Source organism: Haplochromis burtoni, unplaced genomic scaffold, assembly GCF_018398535.1.
Source record: "Haplochromis burtoni strain Fernald_Lab_line unplaced genomic scaffold, NCSU_Asbu1 Contig_394, whole genome shotgun sequence".
Taxonomy (NCBI): domain Eukaryota; kingdom Metazoa; phylum Chordata; class Actinopteri; order Cichliformes; family Cichlidae; genus Haplochromis; species Haplochromis burtoni.
The window spans coordinates 241290-260279 of record NW_024582755.1 but is presented as its reverse complement, the minus strand read 5'-3'; the positions used below and the strand labels follow the sequence as shown (position 1 = coordinate 260279).

General features: G+C 40.3%; 3 protein-coding genes across 4 annotated transcripts; 1 reads left to right on the top strand and 2 right to left on the bottom strand.

The window, feature by feature from the left end:
* Positions 1 to 1631: 1631 nt before the first annotated feature.
* LOC102310829 (keratin, type I cytoskeletal 18) lies at positions 1632 to 5705 on the bottom strand (the record flags this gene model as incomplete). The annotated part of the gene is given in 8 exon segments (XM_005945495.3): positions 1632 to 1933; positions 3314 to 3348; positions 3901 to 4130; positions 4304 to 4429; positions 4512 to 4673; positions 4756 to 4912; positions 5029 to 5111; positions 5232 to 5705. Coding segments are annotated over 8 exon segments (1479 nt in total), but the record flags the coding sequence as incomplete, so codon positions are not given.
* An 89-nt stretch (positions 5706 to 5794) lies between these two features.
* LOC102311565 (intermediate filament protein ON3) lies at positions 5795 to 10047 on the top strand. Of its 2 annotated transcripts, none has more exons than XM_005945498.2 (9): positions 5795 to 6133; positions 6815 to 7023; positions 7128 to 7188; positions 7270 to 7365; positions 7505 to 7669; positions 7751 to 7876; positions 7978 to 8198; positions 8307 to 8332; positions 9015 to 10047. In XM_005945498.2, the coding sequence occupies exons 1-9, from the start codon at positions 5975 to 5977 to the stop codon at positions 9224 to 9226; spliced, it is 1275 nt and encodes a 424-aa protein (XP_005945560.1). In that variant the 5' UTR covers positions 5795 to 5974; the 3' UTR covers positions 9227 to 10047. The 2 variants fall into 2 exon arrangements, with proteins under 2 accessions (XP_005945560.1, XP_005945561.1); XM_005945499.2 differs by having other exon boundaries at positions 5861 to 6133; positions 8969 to 9140.
* A 5511-nt stretch (positions 10048 to 15558) lies between these two features.
* LOC102312083 (G-protein coupled bile acid receptor 1) lies at positions 15559 to 18990 on the bottom strand. Its single transcript, XM_014341106.2, has 2 exons — positions 18735 to 18990; positions 15559 to 17088 (listed from the first exon to the last, which is right to left on the bottom strand). The coding sequence occupies exon 2, from the start codon at positions 16759 to 16761 to the stop codon at positions 15736 to 15738; it is 1026 nt and encodes a 341-aa protein (XP_014196592.1). The 5' UTR covers positions 16762 to 17088; positions 18735 to 18990; the 3' UTR covers positions 15559 to 15735.

Sequence of the window (18990 nt, the reverse complement as noted above, 5' to 3'; positions counted from 1 at the left end):
CTAATGGGTGGGCTGCAGCAGAAGACCACACTGGGTTCCACTCCTGTTAGCTAAAAACATGAGTTACACAGGCTCCCCAAAACTGGAGTATGTCTGGTCTGATAAGTCTAGATTTAGTTTCAAACCTTCAAATAGGTTGGTGTAAACAACATTAAAGCTTGGGTCCATTCAAGCTGCTGGGGATGGATAATGGTGCTTGGTACCTTTGCACTTCTGAGCTCTTAGCTCCAACTGAACATCCTTTAAACACCACGACCTACCTGAGAAATATTGTCCATTCTTTATGACCACAGTGTACCCATCTCCTGATCACTGCTTCCATCAGTCAACTCAAACTGCTTTCTTCAACATAATGACTTCACTTCAAAGCCAAGAAAACATCTTTGGGATGCGGTGGAACAGGAAATTCACATCATGGACGTGCAGCAGACAAACCGTAAGATGCTGGACCAGAATCTCTGACGATTTTTTCCAGCACCTTGTTCAATCTGTGCCACGAATAACTGAGGATGTTCTGAGGACACGAAAGGGGTCCAACCCAGTACTTCCAAGGTGTACTTAATAAAGCATAGAAATCTCTGCCTTTCATGAAACTTTTGGTTTATTATGATGTTTAAATGCAAACTTAAACATAAATTGTATCAAAGCTCTTGGTAATAAAAAGACTAAATGACTGCTCTTTTACAATATCAGTTTACATGATAGTAAATAAATGAAAACAGATACAGACGCACATATAAGTGAGTTTGTTTGAATTTGTATTCATAACACTGTTTTTGATGAATTTCTTTCAACCATCTATTTTTGTCACATCTGTTTTTACTATTTGTCCATCTAATTTCACAGATGAGATAGAGGGATACTTGTTAAGCAAACATTTGAAGGCAAATGGCTCTTAAATGTGAATATTTTGCTCTTTTTCTGTCCTACCTTATGGCAAACTGTATAAGCTTTGGGTTGAAGCATTGGTGGACTTTCTAAAAGACATTTGAGGATGTTTCTTGTTGCTAAAGCTATAGTGACTGGGCATATCTGAACATTAAGAGTTTTAAGGCACCAAAAATGAACTTTAGTCTGTGAAGACTAAAGTTTTTATTTAAGACAAAAAAATAAATAAATGAATGAGAGGTAAAACTTGAGGGGGTAGGGACAAATAAGTAAATACTTCTGCCTACTCCTTTTCAAACAAATAATGGAATGATATTTTGTAATGATTGTGAAGGCACATGTTTGAAATGTTTGAAATAAAAATGAACTTTAGTCTGTGAAGATCAAACTTATGCCAATTTGTGATCCTCTTTTTCTGAGTGACTGCACTATCACTGCAGTAACTGCCAAGTAATTCATGTATGAAAGAATAAATCAATAAGACGCTGCTGAGCATTTGTCTTTCTAAACCACATCTTTTTATTTCATGCACAGCTGAGAACATAAACCACAACAGCACCTCAGAGTAACTTTACAGGTTTGACAGCACCAGTACAGAAGGCAGTTTTAATTTGCTGAACAGCAGAAAAAGAAAATAACCAAACTGAAAAAAAAGAAAGCATTTAAGATCAAGCTGTCACCGCTTCACCCTCAGTTACGGGCTTTTCTTCTTCCTTTTCGGAATCAGAGGAGGAAGAGGAGGAGGAGGAGGAAGAGGAGGAGGAGGAGGAAGAAGAAGAGGAGGAGGAAGAAGAGGAGGAGGAGGAATCCTTCTTAGTTTTGGACTTCTTGGACTTTTTAGATTTCTTCTTTTTAGCAGAGCTGCTGACTGCAGCCTCTTCCCTGCTACTAGCATTTAAGTCGGCCTGGATGGGGGGTTCCTCCTCCACTTCAGGAGCTTCTGGGGGGGCTGATTGATTAGAGGGAGCGCTTTCTTGTTTTGCAACTACTTCTTGTTTTATTATTTCACCCTGTTCCGGAACGTCATCTTCTTTAGTTTGTTGCCCTGTAAACAAAAAGACATATTTTAGAGGTTACAAATATGCCTTTAGTCTGTTAGTTCCTGTTACCTGTTTATGAGTTTGCTGAGAATCAAAAATATTTGGTTTAATGGTGATTGATTAGCTTTTGAAAATAATTATTCATTGGATTAAGATGTAGAGTTAAAATATGGTGTTATTGCAATGGTCTAGTGCATTTTAGTGATGCGGCTAGCTTTAAAGAGGTAGTTTAGAAATGTTGGGAAATGTGCTTATTTTCTTCCTTGCTGATGCCTAATGCTAGTTAGTGTTGGCACCAAAAGTATCAGTGGGTGACACTGTGGAAGCTTTTTTCTGCTACTAAAAAAGAAAAAAGGGGAAGACTTTTGGTTAATATCTCCAAAGTTTTACTTAATGACTCAGTGTTTTGAAATTTTGACCACTCAAATTTTCAGATTAGGAGTCTCAATTTTTTTTTAAATAAATAACTCAAAATTTCAAATTTCAACTTTACTCAAACTTTGAGTTATGCATCCCAAAACTTTGACTAAACTTGAAATTTTAAATGAGGTATGTTGAAATTTCAAGTAAATAACTAAAATTTCAAATTTTCAGGTACAAAATCAATTCAACTCAGAATTTTGGTTAATATCTCAAAAAATCTGACTTAATATTCACATTTTGAAATTTTGATGACTCAAATTTTCAAGTTAGCTATCTCAACATTTTGACATAATGCCTCAAAATTTGAAGTTATGTATCTTGAAATTTCAATTTAATAACTTGAAATTTTGAATTGGCCAACTGAACATTAATCCAAATTTTGTGGAGGACTTTTTTATAGTAGCAGAAATCAGCTTCCATAGTACACTATTTGTACACACACACACATATATACACACACACATATATGTATATATATATATATGTATGTATATGTATGAATGTATCTAAGTAGGTGATTCATTATTTTCTTTTTGCTAAGCTAAGTTAAGCTAACTGTCTGCTAGTTAAACTTAAGGGACTAAAGTAAGACTTGTAACTACCTTCTCATCTAATTCTTGGCAAGAAAGTCAGTAAGCATACTTCCCAAAACTGTTAACTCAGCCCACAGTGATGCAAAGGTAGCATTTAGATTTTGATTTTTGATTTACTATTTTTCTGTAATTTCCTATTTTTGTTCACATTTACAGTCCTAAAGGGAAGACAAGGGTCAGATTCTGGTATCTTTACTTTGTTTCCTGTTGGAGTGGAGTCAGACCAAACTGAAAGCATCATAGGCAGTAACTGACCCAAGTCTTGTTTAGCGATATGAATCTTGCTGATCAGGTCTCGGCACGTGGATGCGTGACAGACACGTTCATTGTGATTTAACTTTGTTTTTTCTTGGCAGAACCCAAACTTACCTTGCGGTATTGCATCCGTTAAAGCAAACTCTGCGCTGTCAGGGAAGAAAAGCATAAAGAGCTAACACACCAAGTGGGAAATAAGCACACAGTGCCAACATTCACATGGTGTTTTCCCTTAATGTTGAACCGTAAAACTACATTAGGTAAAGATTTGCAGGCTAAAAAAAGCCCTTACCAGGAAATTACAGACATTAAAACACAACGTGGTTTCACCTTAAAGCAACAATACAGGAAATATAAAGAGAATAGTGCCTCTGTTTTCATTCTGAACTACTTATTTTATAGCTACATTGTTACCAACTGCCCTCGCCAGAAATGCTTTTAACAAATAATCAAATTTATTAAAGATTTATTTTCATTTTCTATAACGAACTGAATTAAATTAAACAAATGACAGCAGATCTAAAGATCTGGTTTCATATAAGATGTCAGTCCTTTGGGTAAAAGTGCTGTGTTTTACTTATTATGTATGGAGGTAAAACACCACATGACTAAACAGACACTCTGTTCTGCCAGCAGGCAAACCTGTTTTATACCCGCAACAGGTTTAAAAGTAAACAGGATGCACCTGCCATCATCCTTACCTTTCAACATCATCAAATAAGCGTGAAAGAAGTTCTTGGTACTGTTCGAGTTCCTTCTCCAGCTTCAGCTTGACAGACAGCAGGTTTTTGTTGGCGTCTAGCTGCAGCTCCACCTGTTCCCTCACGTCTCCGAGGTCCTGCTGCAGCCCAAGAATGATCTTGTTGGATGGCTCCAGGCGATGACCATACTCCATTTTGATGTTTCTCAGGGTTTGCTCCACAGTGCGCAGCTACCAATGAAAAACAAACCTTAAGAATACTCGATATTGATATTTTGTTCATGTTTTCTGTTTCTGTGTCAACCAAAGAGAAACGTCAATCTTGTCCTGATACTGAGATTGTGTTGCATGATTTTGTAATGTACTGCATTTGTACAGTCTTGTATTCACTCTTGTGCGCTTACCTTGTTGTTCTTGGTCTGAATCTGAATTTCCAAAGTTTGCTTCTGTTTCTGGAGATCTTTGAGCTCACTCTTTCCAGACTCCAAGGCCTCAGTATTCTGGGCCTCTTCCACCTTGATGGTTTCAAACTGGGGGAGAAATAATATGATGAAAACAGTGAGAGAAACTGAGACAAGGAAGCACATCATTCCCAGCTTTAATCTTCCATACCTTGTCTTTGTACCATTCGTCTGCCTCCTTCAGGTTCTTCTCAGCCACTTTCTCATAATGTCTGCGGACATTCTGGACAACGTCACTCAGGTTGTTGTCCTGGGACTTAATCTCCACTGTCACATCTGAGTCCTTGATCTTCTCAAGCAGAGAATCAACCTCCTGCAAGACAAACACAAGTTACAAGTTTCACACAATACAGCGCTGAGCGTGTGACTTTTAACATGCTGGTTTTCCTCCTTACTTTCTTGTGTTCGCTCTTGAGACGCTCAAGCTCATCATTAACCATTTTGATCTCTTCCCTCGTCTGGTCGCAGCTCAGTTTGGTATCATCTTTGGCCCTCTTCAGATCCTCCAGGTCCTTTTCTAATTCTTTGCATGCCTTATTCTCATCATCCAGCCTGCATCAACAGAAGGAGCCTGGCTTCAAACTTCACAAACGCTACAAATGCTACGTTGCTGTTACAAATTTGTCGTTTATTTTCTGAGCCCTTGTCTGGACGGCATTCACACTCACTTGTTCTTGAAGTCTTCATTTGCCAGTCTGCTGTTATCAATCTGCAGCAGCAGCTTTGCATTGTCATCTGTGATGTCTTTGATCTGATCAAATAAGGATATGCATTAATAGTTAGAATTTAAGATTACATTAAAGAAAGTATAGTCAGAAATTTATTTGCATGTTAATTCCAAGAATGAAAGAAAGAAAGAAATCTGACCCACCTCCCTTTTGAGGTTATCCAGGGGTTTCAGGATTCCATCCCAATCACGCCCCTCAGGTACTTTCCTCTTGGCCAGGATGTCGTCGATCTCTTTCTGCAGATCGTTGTTCTCCTCCTGAAGCTGCTTCACTCTGTTCAGGTAGCCGGACAGCCGATTGTTCAGGGTCCGCAGTGTCTGCTTGTCGTCACCGGGAGCGACGGGAGTTTCCGGGGCGCTCGGAGCCTGGGAGGCTACGGGCTTGGCAGCAGCTTTATGGATGGGAGCCGAATCTTTTTCTGTCTGGTTGCCCAGCACTTTGCGCAGCCCATCCAGGGTCGACACGGACGCCTTGGCACCCTTTCCCCCGGCTCCACCAAACATGCTGGCAGCGCTGTTTGAAGGCATGATGATCGTTGCTGGATGAAAGAGCGGGAGAGAGCAGACACTGACACCGAGCGTCTAAGGCGCCTGATGGAGGATGCAGGTAGTTCTTATACTTGTTTTTACGCACGAATCCGCCCCCCAGAGACGCCATTGGCCCCGGTGCTCCTGGACAAACTGGTTTAAAGTCGAAATTCAAGTATTTCACGTTGACCTTTCCATTTAATATCGCACTTGTCCTCTCGTGATTGGACGCACGCAGAGTTTGGGGCAGGTGAGGGGTTGTACCTGTCCACCTATAAAGAAGGTGATCTGCAGGGCTGCAGGCGCCTTCTCCCCTCACCTGTTCAGCCACACTCCAGCTCTTCGCTTCAAGCTTCAGTATGTCCAAACCAAGAGACTACAGCAGCCAGTCCTACTCCCCCAGCAGCAAGAAGCCGCTCAGAAGCGTCCCGACCGACAGAGTCGATTCATCGGGAAAATCCAAGGAGAAGAACGACTTGGTTGGACTCAATGACAAGTTCGTCGCGCTCATTGAAAAGGTTTATTATTATTATTATTATTATTGGGTTGTTGTTGTTGTTGTTGTTATTGGGTTGTTGTTTTTGTCTTTCTTGTTGTTCTTATTTGTCATAGTGCAACCTTTTGGTTTATAATGACATGCCGAAAAATGCTTAACTGGGTAACAACAGTTGAATGATAAGCAAATAAATCCAAATCTGATGAATAAGCAGAGACAAAATAAATAAATTACGCACACACACAAAAACATCCTGTTTATTTGTCCTTCCGTCTCCGTCTTCGAGGATTATGTTTTTGTTATATTTAAATGTTACAAGTCTGCGTCTGCGCGCTTTTTTTTTACATTTTAATTATCATTAATTTTTGGATTTTTCACTTATAATTATTTTTCTTTTTAAATGCTTTTACTGCGATTTGAAAAAGTGCAAATGGCCCATAAATAGTGTTTCCTGGCGGCTCAAACCAATTATGTTACCGGAGGCCACAAAAAACAAGTCTGTCTGCAGTTCATTTTCTTCATATGCAAATAATCAGAGATAGGCCTGCGCGTAGGATGCCACCTTGTGGAAAAATGAGAAAACTTCAACGTCTAAGGTCAGCAGTGAGTCGCCATTATCACGTGCAGTATGGAGATTAAGGATTCCACAGAGACACGTTGTTGTGACGCATTCCTACCCATGTTGTCTGTCTGTGTCTTGTAGGTGAAAAACCTGGAGAATGAGAAGAGAAGACTTGAGACAAAGCTGAAGATCCTCAGGGAGCAGGAGGACTACAACGGGAAGGTTGAGTATCTTGTGAAGCAGCTGGAGAACGAGCTGGAGCAGCAGATTGAAAGCTTGAAATCCGACCAGAACAAACTGCAGCCTGAGCTGCAGGAGATCCAGGACGAGGTGGACGATACCAAGAAAAGGTCAGCAAATCACAGGGCGGCTGATTTTACTGAACATGTTGATTGTTGCAATAAAACTTGTAACTTCATCAGTTTTTCACCTTTTTATTTGGAATTGGTTTCAGGTATGAAGACCAGTTGCAAAAGAGAGGTGACCTTGAGAACGACTTTATTGTGTCTAAAAAGGTACTGTGAGCTTTAAAGTTTTATTCATCACTGTGTCGTCACTGGAGGCACATGTATGTATATTTAATGTGTGTGTTACAGGAAGTAGACGAAGGCCACTTGGAGGCAGTAGCTCTGGCTGTGGATCTTGAGGACCTGATGAGAACAATGGCCTTCCTCAGGCTCGCATTTGATGAGGTAATGAAAGTGATGAAAATCCAGTTAGTGAATTAACAGTATTGGTAATTACAAATGACAGGTGGTCTAATAAATTTGGTGTGTGGGTCTTTTTCTTTGTCTCCACAATAACTCACTGTCTCCATGTCTGCCCCTGCAGGAGATCAAGGAGCTGGAGTCACGCATCCAGAACAAAACAGTGGTCCTACAGGACAACACCAGACGTTCTCTGGACATGGACCAGTTCATCAAGGCCGTTGAGAATCAATATGCTACCATGGCTACCCGCACCAGGGAAGAGGCTGAGCAGTGGAACCAGAGAAAAGTATTTTTCTATGATTGCTTATATGACATTCAGTCTTACTGCAGATGTTTTGAGTATTTGACCTCCCTGTTCCCACTTTAGATGGAATCTCTGGTCCAAACTGTAGGAGAGCGCGAGCAAGAAGTGCGTGACATAAAGAGGGAGATTTCAGACTTGCTGCGTCTCATCCAGAGGCTTACAGCAGACCTGGAGAGTCTCAGAAGGAAGGTTGGTTCCCCTTACATACATTATTTGGACAGTATTTAGTCAGCAAGCACGTTGTCCATCTATTCACTGCTGATGTTATCTTATCTCTGTTTTCCCATCAGGAAGAGGCCCTCATGAATGACCTGGATGATGCTAGAAAAGAGGGTGAGGGAAATCTCAACAAGGCCCGGGAAAATATCGCTCTGCTGGAAGATTGTTTGAAGCGGGCCAGGCAGGACTTGGCTACACTGATCCGTGATCACCAAGAGCTGCTGAACATCAAGCTGGCCATGGACATCGAGATCAACACCTACCGCAAGCTGCTGGAAGGCGAGGAGCAGAGGTATGTAAGCAGAGGGAGCATCGAAAAACCAAAGAGAAAAAATAATAATAAAATACCGTATTATCTAAATGTAGTGCTTGTACTAATATCTGTCTGCTCTATCTCCAGAATGAGCTACCTAATGCACCAATCAGGTGAGAACCTTTGTCTACTGACACATAAGTGTATACATTTTTATTCTTTATTTTACTAATTCTGTACAAATTTCCCTTTAATAAAATCTATATCTTCTAAAGACAGTGGTTCCCAATAGTTTTGGCTCAGGATCCCTTATCGTGTTCTTTACTCAGGAATAGTTGAGTGAAAATATGAGTGATGATTTTATTCGTCCTTTTTTTAGTGTGAATATTGTTGGTGCTAAAATTGCAAAAACGGAGTTCTGACACTTGCAGAATATTGTCCTCCAAGCCCCAGTGTGGGATCTGAGCTCTAGCTTCAAAACCACTGAATATAAAGTGATTCATTTCTTTCTAATAAACCACTAACAAAGCTTTGTCAACCAATAATGCATTACTGCTGATCAATGTGACTGTTTCACGTGTCCAAAAAGGCCTTAACTTTGGTCATCCAGTGAATCAGTGATGTCAGTAGAAACCAACAGAGAGAGTTAAATAAAGCAAAACGTTAACACATAAAAAAGATCAATCTAAATTGAAAAATCAATCAAAAGCGAGCCAAACCAGTAACACAAACCATTTCACACATATCAGCATTCTCATGCTTGATTAATTTTTTTCATCCTACTAAAATCAAACCTCTTTTTTGCTCAGATTTCTAAAAACAAACCAACCAATCCAAGTCCTTACTTGCACGCAGACGTTCACCTGCCGCCGACGCGATACGTGCCAGCCAACCCGAAAGCCACCGAACCCACCCCTGTCCGGGATATCGCCGCCACCACGCCCACCATTGCCCCGGACACCACTATTGTCCCACCAGTGTCCCCTGCCACCAAGAAGCGCCTGTTGATCCGGTTGGAAGTGGAAGAAGGCAAACTTGTGTCTGAAAGTTACCAGTACACTGACTGATTGACTGAGACTGTCATGCCTCTGTCTGCAGCGTTAGAGTATGTCAGCTCAATCAGTCAGAGTCACCGATGGGGCTTCAAGCCTGTCCCAGCTGACAGGGTGCCAGAAGAAGTGTGCCTGAGCTGGTCCAATCCATCACAGGCAGATATCCGCAAACTGTGAATCAATGTGAATGAAAATGTGAAACTAATTCAAACGAAGTTAAATTTATTTAAATTAAATATCCAGATTTTTTTAAATTTGTTTTTTATATATAATAATCTTTTTTAGTTTGTGTGCTTTCTGGAAGAGTGAGCAGTAACAGCAGCTTCCCGGCAGGTTGAACGTTTGCCTAAAAATTGTGCGTGAATGTGTTCGTGTCAAGCAGTGTTTCTGGAAATGTTTTCTTTTCTTTGTTCGCATTCGTAAAGGCTTGTGGTGCTCCATTGTAGTTTTTGTTTTTTCTATTTCTCTTAAACATTTGTGAGCGAAATAGGAATCGGGCAGCTCTCTGTAAAAACACTGCAAAGGTTTCTCAGCGACATCAGCAGCAAAATAAGGAACTTGGAGGTTTAAAGGTGCAATTAAAGGAGCGGAGAGGACATATATGCATACGTTTCTTCATAAAGTGACAACAGGGCTTGGAATGGCTTTTCATGCAAAAACAAATCAGAATATTTCAGTGGTGCTGTAAGCTGTGCATCTTTACACAATGCTGCAAAGGGATGTTTTTTCTTATGTGTGTGGGACTTCTTACCTCAGCTTATGCCAAAGTGACATCTATCATTTGGGTGAATGTGTGCAGCGCAATAGCAATAAAATAATTCATGAAGCAAAAATGATTAATGTGTCTGCTGTCTTAATTTCATACTTACTAAGGCACAAAATTATATAAACATATATCCAACCCAAATTCTGGAATTAACCAAGGAATGATCTATTATCAGTGCAGTGATTCATATGTTTCAGCTGACAACAGGTGGTTTACTAGCTGGGCCCACGTCCTCATTTTAGGTTTGACAGCGTTTTGTAGTAGATAAAGGCGAGTGGCTTAAACATGAATTGATCTGCGGTTTGGCCTAACAGCTATTCAACGCAGTAATAAAACCTGGAAGGATAATGGTGAAGAATCATCTGTGAGACACAGATTTGATTAAATCAAATTGTAAGAAATCAACAGTAGAATTCAAAGTTTGGTTTAATAGTGAATGTAAGAACATTTTCATGCAATGTACGGCCTTAAGAAAACACTTATCAGTGAAGCCAATGAGAAGGTTTCAGTTTAGGGAACATAAATATTGGCGTTGGGAGCAGTGGAAAAAAGTTGTTGCCTGATGAGTCGGTTCAGAAGAAAAGTGACCAGGAACGCCTACCAGGCAATCCTGTAGGGGCACTGGGGCAACTACCTTTTTTGGGGGGCACCTTGCCCTCTGACTCCTGTGGATATTCATCAGCCTGAGCTATTTAAAATGAATCATGTCCAACTTATGAACAAACATCTTTTGAAAGCTGCGACAGGGTCTCTACACTCACGTTGGAGCATTAGCAGACCCACAGAGCCACATTAATGAGACATAATGTCACATCCCTGGCATTGGGTTGTCTTTGTTCTGCTACTCCAGGTTTCTAGTTTCCTTATTTCATGATTTCGTGTCTCTTCTCTGTTCTGCGTTTCTGTCCTTGTTATAGTTTCTGCATCAGAGTGCCTTCAGTCCTCACTTTCCAATTATCTCTTCATTTCTTCCTGTTTCACACTGCGGGTTTGTCGTCTCGTGTTTCGGTTTTGCTTCCTGGTTTTTGTTTCCCTGCTGTGGGATCATCTGCTCTGCCGTCAAGTACATTTTACCTTTACTCGTGTTACCTTCGTCTAATATGTAAGTTTGTCTGATCATCTGAAACATTTAGGTTTAACAAATATACAAAAATAGGAGCTCAGAAAAGCAGCAAACACTTTTTCACACCACTGCATATCGCTGGGCTCAGTCTGCACCTGGGTCCTCTCATTCTTCAATGACAGAAAATTTATAAGGGTCTCAGCAAATGTGTTGTTTACTATAATATCAAACTACTTATTAATAGTTTGACATTATATTTATAAAATCTCCAGACCAGAGATGTCAAACTCATCTTACATCATACACAGCCTACTTTCCACTTTAGTGGGCCAGACCAGCAAAACTCCCTTTCCTGCAGTGTAAAGATGTTTAACTACACATTTAATCTAATTTAATATCAGAAAAAGAATTGCAATTTTAACAGTAGGTCTTGGTTTTTCTACATGATAAAGAAATGCTGCTGTAGTTAATGAAAACAATCTATCAGTACACATAAATAGATGTGTAAACTTACAGAAAAGGTTCTGGTAGCGTACTAACCAGGCGCTCCTGCAATTACAATTACAGAAGAGTAATTCATGTTTAATAAATCAGAATAAAAAATATTACTATTATAGAAACTTCGGTCTTATTGTTTATCTGTAACGTTGGTATAGTATGAATGGTTATGGAGGAGATCTTTATCAGCAGGAGAAGCTGTAAAAACACTGAACATACAGTTAAAAGTCCAAAATGTGTGCCCTTGTTTACATTTTCCAAAGATGCCCAGTGGGCTGGATTTAAGTCTTTGCCAGGATAATTCTGATTCTTATGTTTGACACCCTTGATTTAGACACATTTAAAGCCCGGTGCATATGTTAGACGAATATATCAGCAGGTCTCCAGCTGATTAAGATAAAAGTGAGTCTTTAGCAGATTAGCTGGAGCCCAGCAGTCCCTGTTCCCTCCTTCCCCTCCCGGTTCTCCTCTGTCTTTCTGATTCATATGTACGTGATGTTCCAGTCTACATAACCACTGGAATAACCATTGGAACATGGCTTAGCAAGGCACCTTCCCTCGACTCTGGCTTTACAAATGTCAGTTCAGTTCAACCTTCCACTTAATTTGATTTGAGTCTCTTTTCCACCCGCATACTGTTTGCAGACATTTAAAACCCCATTCTGATTGACTGGGGAATCAAGCACCGCGTGTTCTGTTTAATCAAGCCTCAAATACAAAGCTCGTTTCCCCTGGATGGATCTAGAGGCAGCAGATGTTTCTCGTGCCACCTTTTTAAAAGGATTCACTACTTGCAATGATTTGTCTCATAAAACAGAAACCAGAATGTTGTAGTTTTGTGGATTTTTATGTAACAATGATTTTTTCTTATTATTTTCACCACGTGTCTCTCCCCTCTGTAGTTCTGTATTACGGACCCATCTCCCCTCTTGAGCTTGCATACCAGTACATAGATAAATACTGGTGAGGGAAGTAGCAAATATTACGGGGGAGGGGTGCCAGATGGAAAAAACTACAATTTGATGTCCAGAGCGAGCATTACAGTGAGCTATGAAATGTACATCTGACACAAGGACACTTCAACAAACCTGCAATTGGATTGTGTTAGAGAAGATTTACACCCAGCTGTGATATTCTGCAGGCACTCACTGTTTGCAGTAATACAATTCAAATAAACAGCATACTCGATAAACATCAGTGTGTTAGTAAGCTGACATTAGCAGTTGTACCAAAGTGGTCGTGTCTAATTAGCTTCAAGGTTGCCAGCAATTTCTTAAGACCAACAAGAGATGGTGGTCTTTGACTTGCAACATGGTGGTAATTCTCTATTTTAAATCCTCCTCTGAGTCATGCCAACCTAAATGGGATTTAAGTTAGCCATTTATATTTTTTTCCAGGCCTAACAAATAGAGCCAATAAGGAAGAACTAATAATTGCAATGGCAAAAACCTGTCAGTCCCCATAGACTCCCATGTTAAAATTTCCAGAGCTCCAGCAGAAAAAAAATAAAAAAATCAGATTTTGCAGGCATTATGGACACGTGACACTGTCAGGCCAAGTGAATATGCCTAGACACACAATCCTGACCATCTGTGTGTCTAGGGCTAGTCCTGACCATCAAGCAATCACCGGTTGCTAGGGGAGAATTTATATTTTATGGCCAGTTGACAAGTGGTGTCTGGAGGTTGTTGGCAATAAATCTGAAGACAAGTGCTAAAGCCACTATGCAAAAAATGTGTGAGATGTTGTTTGCTGTTGCTGTGTGAAATTGGCCACAAAGAAGTATACAGTACTGCACCAAAAGCCTTCTTGCAATTACTTTGGTCACTAATAGGTCACCAGAAATTCAAATTGTCTGCAAAGCACCTGCCAGGTACTCTCCGAGCACTAGTAGAATTGCAAAAAGTAAGACAAATGGGAAATGGAGACTATTTACATTCAAGTAAAAGTTACACCTCATGTGGGCTCCAGCACTGAGGCAGAATATTTATTTTGAAAGCAAATGATTACTGTTTCCAGTTTTCATTAAACCTTTTTGAGTTTCACTACTGTTCGGCTAGTAGTTAGTGAGGCTTTGCATACAAGTAACAAGGTTTGTGGTGCAGCACCCTGAATGGAAGAGTCGCGTCATCTCCATTCACTCCAACGGACCATTTTTTACAACAACAGTGGACCGTGGAGCCTCACAATAGTGCCAGACGTTAGCAACATACGCTGGCCGTACCATCAAAATATAGCTGCACAGAAGATTGGGATATACTTTTTAAAGGTAAGATGTTTAAAAGTAAAATTCCATGCTGTCAGTACACTCTGATAAAATTAACTTGTGCCATACAATGCATGCCTAATATATTGGTAGGTCTACCAAAACATTAGGAGATTTAGATGCTGTAAAAATCGACGACCTGTCACTTGATTTAAATTTGCTGCAAAGCACAGCTGGAACTATTTGAAGTCTCCTTGTATCACATCACAATTCTAACCATAACCTCTCTGACACAACTTACTCAATGGCTCTACCTCTGTTACCAGTTTTACCTAGTGAGTGATAGCAATCTTGAAGAACCACTTGGCAACCAGTTAGAAAATTCTATGTTTCTGACGACTTGACAGATGATTGATCAATAAGTTCATTATGTCATGAGAGACAACTACAAGGTTGAGACAATTTTGACAAACAGCTACATGCAGCTACATGCTAGCTGTGTGCTAGGCTACAGCTAATTTGAATGACAAAACTGAACCACAATGCTGTTGGAACATTTTTAAAAGGAACTATCTGAGAAATAATTTGCTGTACTAACACCCCATCCAAGAAGTTTGTTCTTGAGTTTTGGTGAGTGAATTTGTTGCACTTATTTTAGTGAATATATGTATCTGTGTGTTGGACCTGTAAAGTCTACAATTCACCTTACTTACCAAATTTGCTAGCGTTAGTTGATAACCTAGCAAACCACAATCTCGCTCAAAAATGTTTTCTTCTGTATGGAAAAATGTGCATCTTTTAGCGATTTTTTATTATTAATGCTGAAAGACACCAGTCACTTAAGGTTAGGAAAATTCAGAATACTTTAAGAATATAATGGAATTGTGCCAATTTAGAAAGTCCAAGCAGAACACCAAAAACTGTTTGTCCAAAATGCACGTAAAAGGCTTTCAGAGGAAATGTTTATTCTAAAGTTCTAAGAGGTAACGTAAGAGGTTCACCTATAGTTTCATTTACATAAGCAGAACATATTTGTACATGCACAAAAACTAAGATTTCTATAAAAAACACAGAGTCATTGTCTTCATATTAGTAGTGCCTTACTTCTGTGTCATTCTAAACTGCATAAAATACTAAAAAGCGGATGTATTTCTGGGCGAAAAGTTACCTTCTTCATCTTTGTGAGCTCAATTTGTAATATTTAACATAAGTCAATTTAAATACCAGTGGAAAAATCTGTGAAAAGTTATCAAATGAGGATAGTTTTCTCTTTAAAAAAAAAAAAAAAATCCTGCAAAATGTCTATTACAGACTAGGTCCTGTGTTTTCAAGATGGTTAAAATTCCTTCCAGAACTTAATCTGCAGAATAGCAAAACTGAGCACTTTATTCACTTTTATACTTCTTTATTCTTATTTGGTTCCAGTCTTCATCTTTCTAGTTACCTTTGCTAATATGGATATGCCTAACAATGGTAAACTTTAAGAAACTGACACTTCAAAACCTAGAAGTAATAGTGGTAGAACATTAGGGGACTTTTATTTTATAAAACACTGATAAATAAGTGTCCACGTGAAATGGTAAATGGCCTGTATTTGTATAGCGCTTTACTCGTCCCTAAGTACCCCAAAGCACTTTACACATCCAGTCAACCACCAATTCACACACACATTCACACACTGGTGATGGCAGCTACATTGCAGCCACAGCCACCCTGGGGCGCACTGACAGAGGCGAGGCTGCCGGACACTGGCGCCACCGGGCCCTCTGACCACCACCAGTAGGCAACGGGTGAAGTATCTTGCCCGAGGACTGTCCAAGCCGGAGCTCGAACCAGCAACCTTCCAATTGCAAGGCAAACTCCCAACTCTTGAGCCACGATCGCCCTCTAGTAGATGTGGGGGGGTTTTCTGCTGTAGAGCCATATTTCTTATTTCTCTTTCAGCTTTCTGTGGAATATATTCATAAATATTTAGATAAACCAGTATCATTTCAGACTGTGGCTTCCTCTGATGCCTGTGTCCTTGGCCTCCACCTGTCTCTGAGTTTCTGGAGAAGTTTTAACGCAGGTTCTGTGTATTGCCTGTTGGCCAAGCCCAGCACAATCGGCACTACAGCCATGCTTCCGATACCAGTGCAGGACAGCACAATGTGAGTGGTAGAACTCCGCTTGGGGTCGCTGACCACCAGTGCTATGGAGACATGCATGTAAATGAGGTAGGGAACCCAGCAGGCGAGAAAAGTCAGCGACACTGCTACCACGCAGCGCGTGTACCGCAGGTTCAGCTTTTGCTCCTGGTCAGAGGCCTGACTTCCTCGCTCCACCGAACGATGGAGGCGGCATATGTCCTTCAGCTGGCCTCGGGTGATCCACAAAACATGGCCGGTCATGGCGGCGATGGCCAGAATAGCAGGTAAAACAAGTCCATACACCTCCAGGAAGATAAATGCATTGGGGAACACCCTCCTGTACGAGCAACAGCTGGTTGTATTTGCTAAGCAGTTTGAAAATGCCGTTAAATTTTGGGTACTTTCACAGCAACTGTTAAAATCTGACCCTGTCCAGTTATTCCAGCCAAAGGCAGGTAGAGATGCATACAAAAGTGCCGGAGTCCACACCACAAGCAGCGTTAAGGGAAAACTGCGATGCATCCACAGGTTACTGTAATGCAAGGGGTCAATAATGCATATGTAGCGCTCATAGTGAACCATTACCAGGTTGAAGAGGAACGCCAAGAAGAGGAAATTTGGGAACACGTGAGCCACCAGACAGGAGCTAAAACTTAAATGCCTGTTTAGACCCATCAGCGGTATGAACGGCAGCGCCACGCCCGTACACAAGTCGGCTACTAACAGGCTGAGGAAGAAGTAGTTGGGCGTGTTGTGGAGTTGGCGGTTCCAGGAGATGCCCAAGATGATGACGAGGTTGGCCAGGATGATGGAGGTCGACAGGGGAATGGTGATGATGTAGATGAGTTGCTCTTCAGAGAGCAGAACATAGGAGTCGTCAGAGTCCATCGTTAGTCTTTATAAACAGATATCTGCATATGAATATGCAGACTCTGTCAGGGGAAAAGATTTTCGGTATAAGCTGCTCGTAGTTTGAATACCACTGACCAGTCTTGTGTAAGCAGGACTGGATTGCTTTCAATTAAACAGTCCACTAGCAGACCAATGTCAAAACCACCTCTTATCATATATCAGCAAGTTAGCATTTTAAGCTTAATTCACACTGAGAGTTTGCCCCATGAGGTTTAATCAAACTAGCTAACGGTTCCCAGATTGACCGATTGTAGGTGACTTCCTTCAACTTCCTCTCATCTGCAGCCACCCTGTCAAGGTACCCTATAAGGAATGAGAAACAATGATAGTATAAGCAGAGGAGACCACAAAAACTGAAAAAGAAAGGTTAGACGTGAGAGTTACATGTCTGATGTCAGTTAAGAGCATCTGCTAACCTATCTGGAGTACATGCGTTTGTTATTTGTGGAGAAGCATAAGGAGGCTTAAAAAGGGAAAGAAATGCAGGTGAATAAAGATCAATTATTAACAATTTGGTTCCTTTTCTGGTTTCAGAACAGGAAGAGAATGATGCCTGAGCACTGAGTAGATAAGGATTAACTGTAAAAAAGTGTAAGACCTACTAGAAACAACATAAAATAAGTTCAAAAGCAAAACTAACCAGAATTTAACCTATGATAACAATAAACAACAACCATGCCTTGTTAGTCTTGCACAACAGTGTATTGTAAGAAAAATGATTTAAAAGTTTCTCATTTGTTTTACAGTGACACAATTTTAGTGCCTTAAAGCAAGACTATGTGTCTTAAACTTTTGAAGTAAGACCTAAAAGTTATTTCAAGCTTTTAACCAGGTCATTTGAGCCTACGTGGTCACCACAAACCTCCAGAGGCAACTCGGGCCTACTGCAAATAATGAGGTAAAATTGAAATTGATTTATTCCCTCTATGGAGGGCCGATGAGGAATTTGGTCTCAAGGACCAAGGAAAAGTCGGAACGCCTCCAGAACTAAAACAGACTGAATGAAAATCTGAGCACATTTCAATCAGATGAAGTTGACAAGAAAGTGACAAAGTGGAAAAGGAAATTAGCGTGAGTACACGCTGTGCACATTCAGCGCGCTTGCTATTTATATTCAGATCTAGAGATTGCATTTTTCTCTCGTATGAGTGAGCAGCTGAGTTAGACGGGCAGTCCGACAAAAAAAACCTCACTCACAGCAAGTTAAATGAGCAAGAAAAACGCCGACAGCTGTAGCCTGCAACGCTGGATACGAGGCACATGTCATTTAATAATTCATCAGCTGGGACTCTGCAGTTACAACAGCTTTTGTGTGTATTATAATTCACAGAGTGATGCATATCCTGTCACAGTTAGTTTATAGTCAGGGGGAAATGTGCAGATTCTCACAGTGACCTACAATAAACCACACCTATGTGCTGCACGCATGTTTTATATCACCTGGTTTAAATCCTTTGAAAATAAAAGTTTTATAGCCGTTCAAAACAGGAGCATTTTCTATAACCGTCCAACACTTTTTACACTGTGATGCACTTTATGTCTGACACGTGAATGTTTCCAGCATTCACATACATGTAAAAAACTCGGTGATGGGACTTTAATGGTATCAAAGTCCTGTTACAGTCTTAGCAAACAGTCTTTAAAAGCTCTTAAAAGGCGAATACACAAAAACACATTGATTTTTTTTAACAACATCGCCTTAATGTGCTGCTTTCTGAGAAGCTTTGAGGGCTTCTTGAAATTATTTTTCAAGTCATTTTCCAGAGCTTTAAAAAGTGCTCGTGAGCAAAGCCAGTCATGCACAAAATAAAACTGTTGTTTTAAACTGTAGATTTTTAATGGAGAAAAATATTAGATCACATCAGAGCAGCACTGTCAGCAGATAACATGTCAGTGCATAAAATATGTTTCTGAAACAACAAAAACAAAAGCATCAATAAAGCCTTTACCTTTTTGTGATGAATAGTCCAGTCACGTATGTTTGTGAGGAGAATTTAAAAGTCCACTCTCTTCTTCTGGTAACTTATTATTTCTCCTTCGTATCATCCCCAGCAGCTATAAACACTAACGAGATCCACCATAAACTACTTTCTTTACCTTTAAGATCTCTTCAGTGAACCTGACCCCAGCAGCCTTTGCAAAACCTAACCACAAACTAAAAAAGAGGCAGAGTGAGCAGCCAAGTGTGTGGCTTCCTCTCTGATA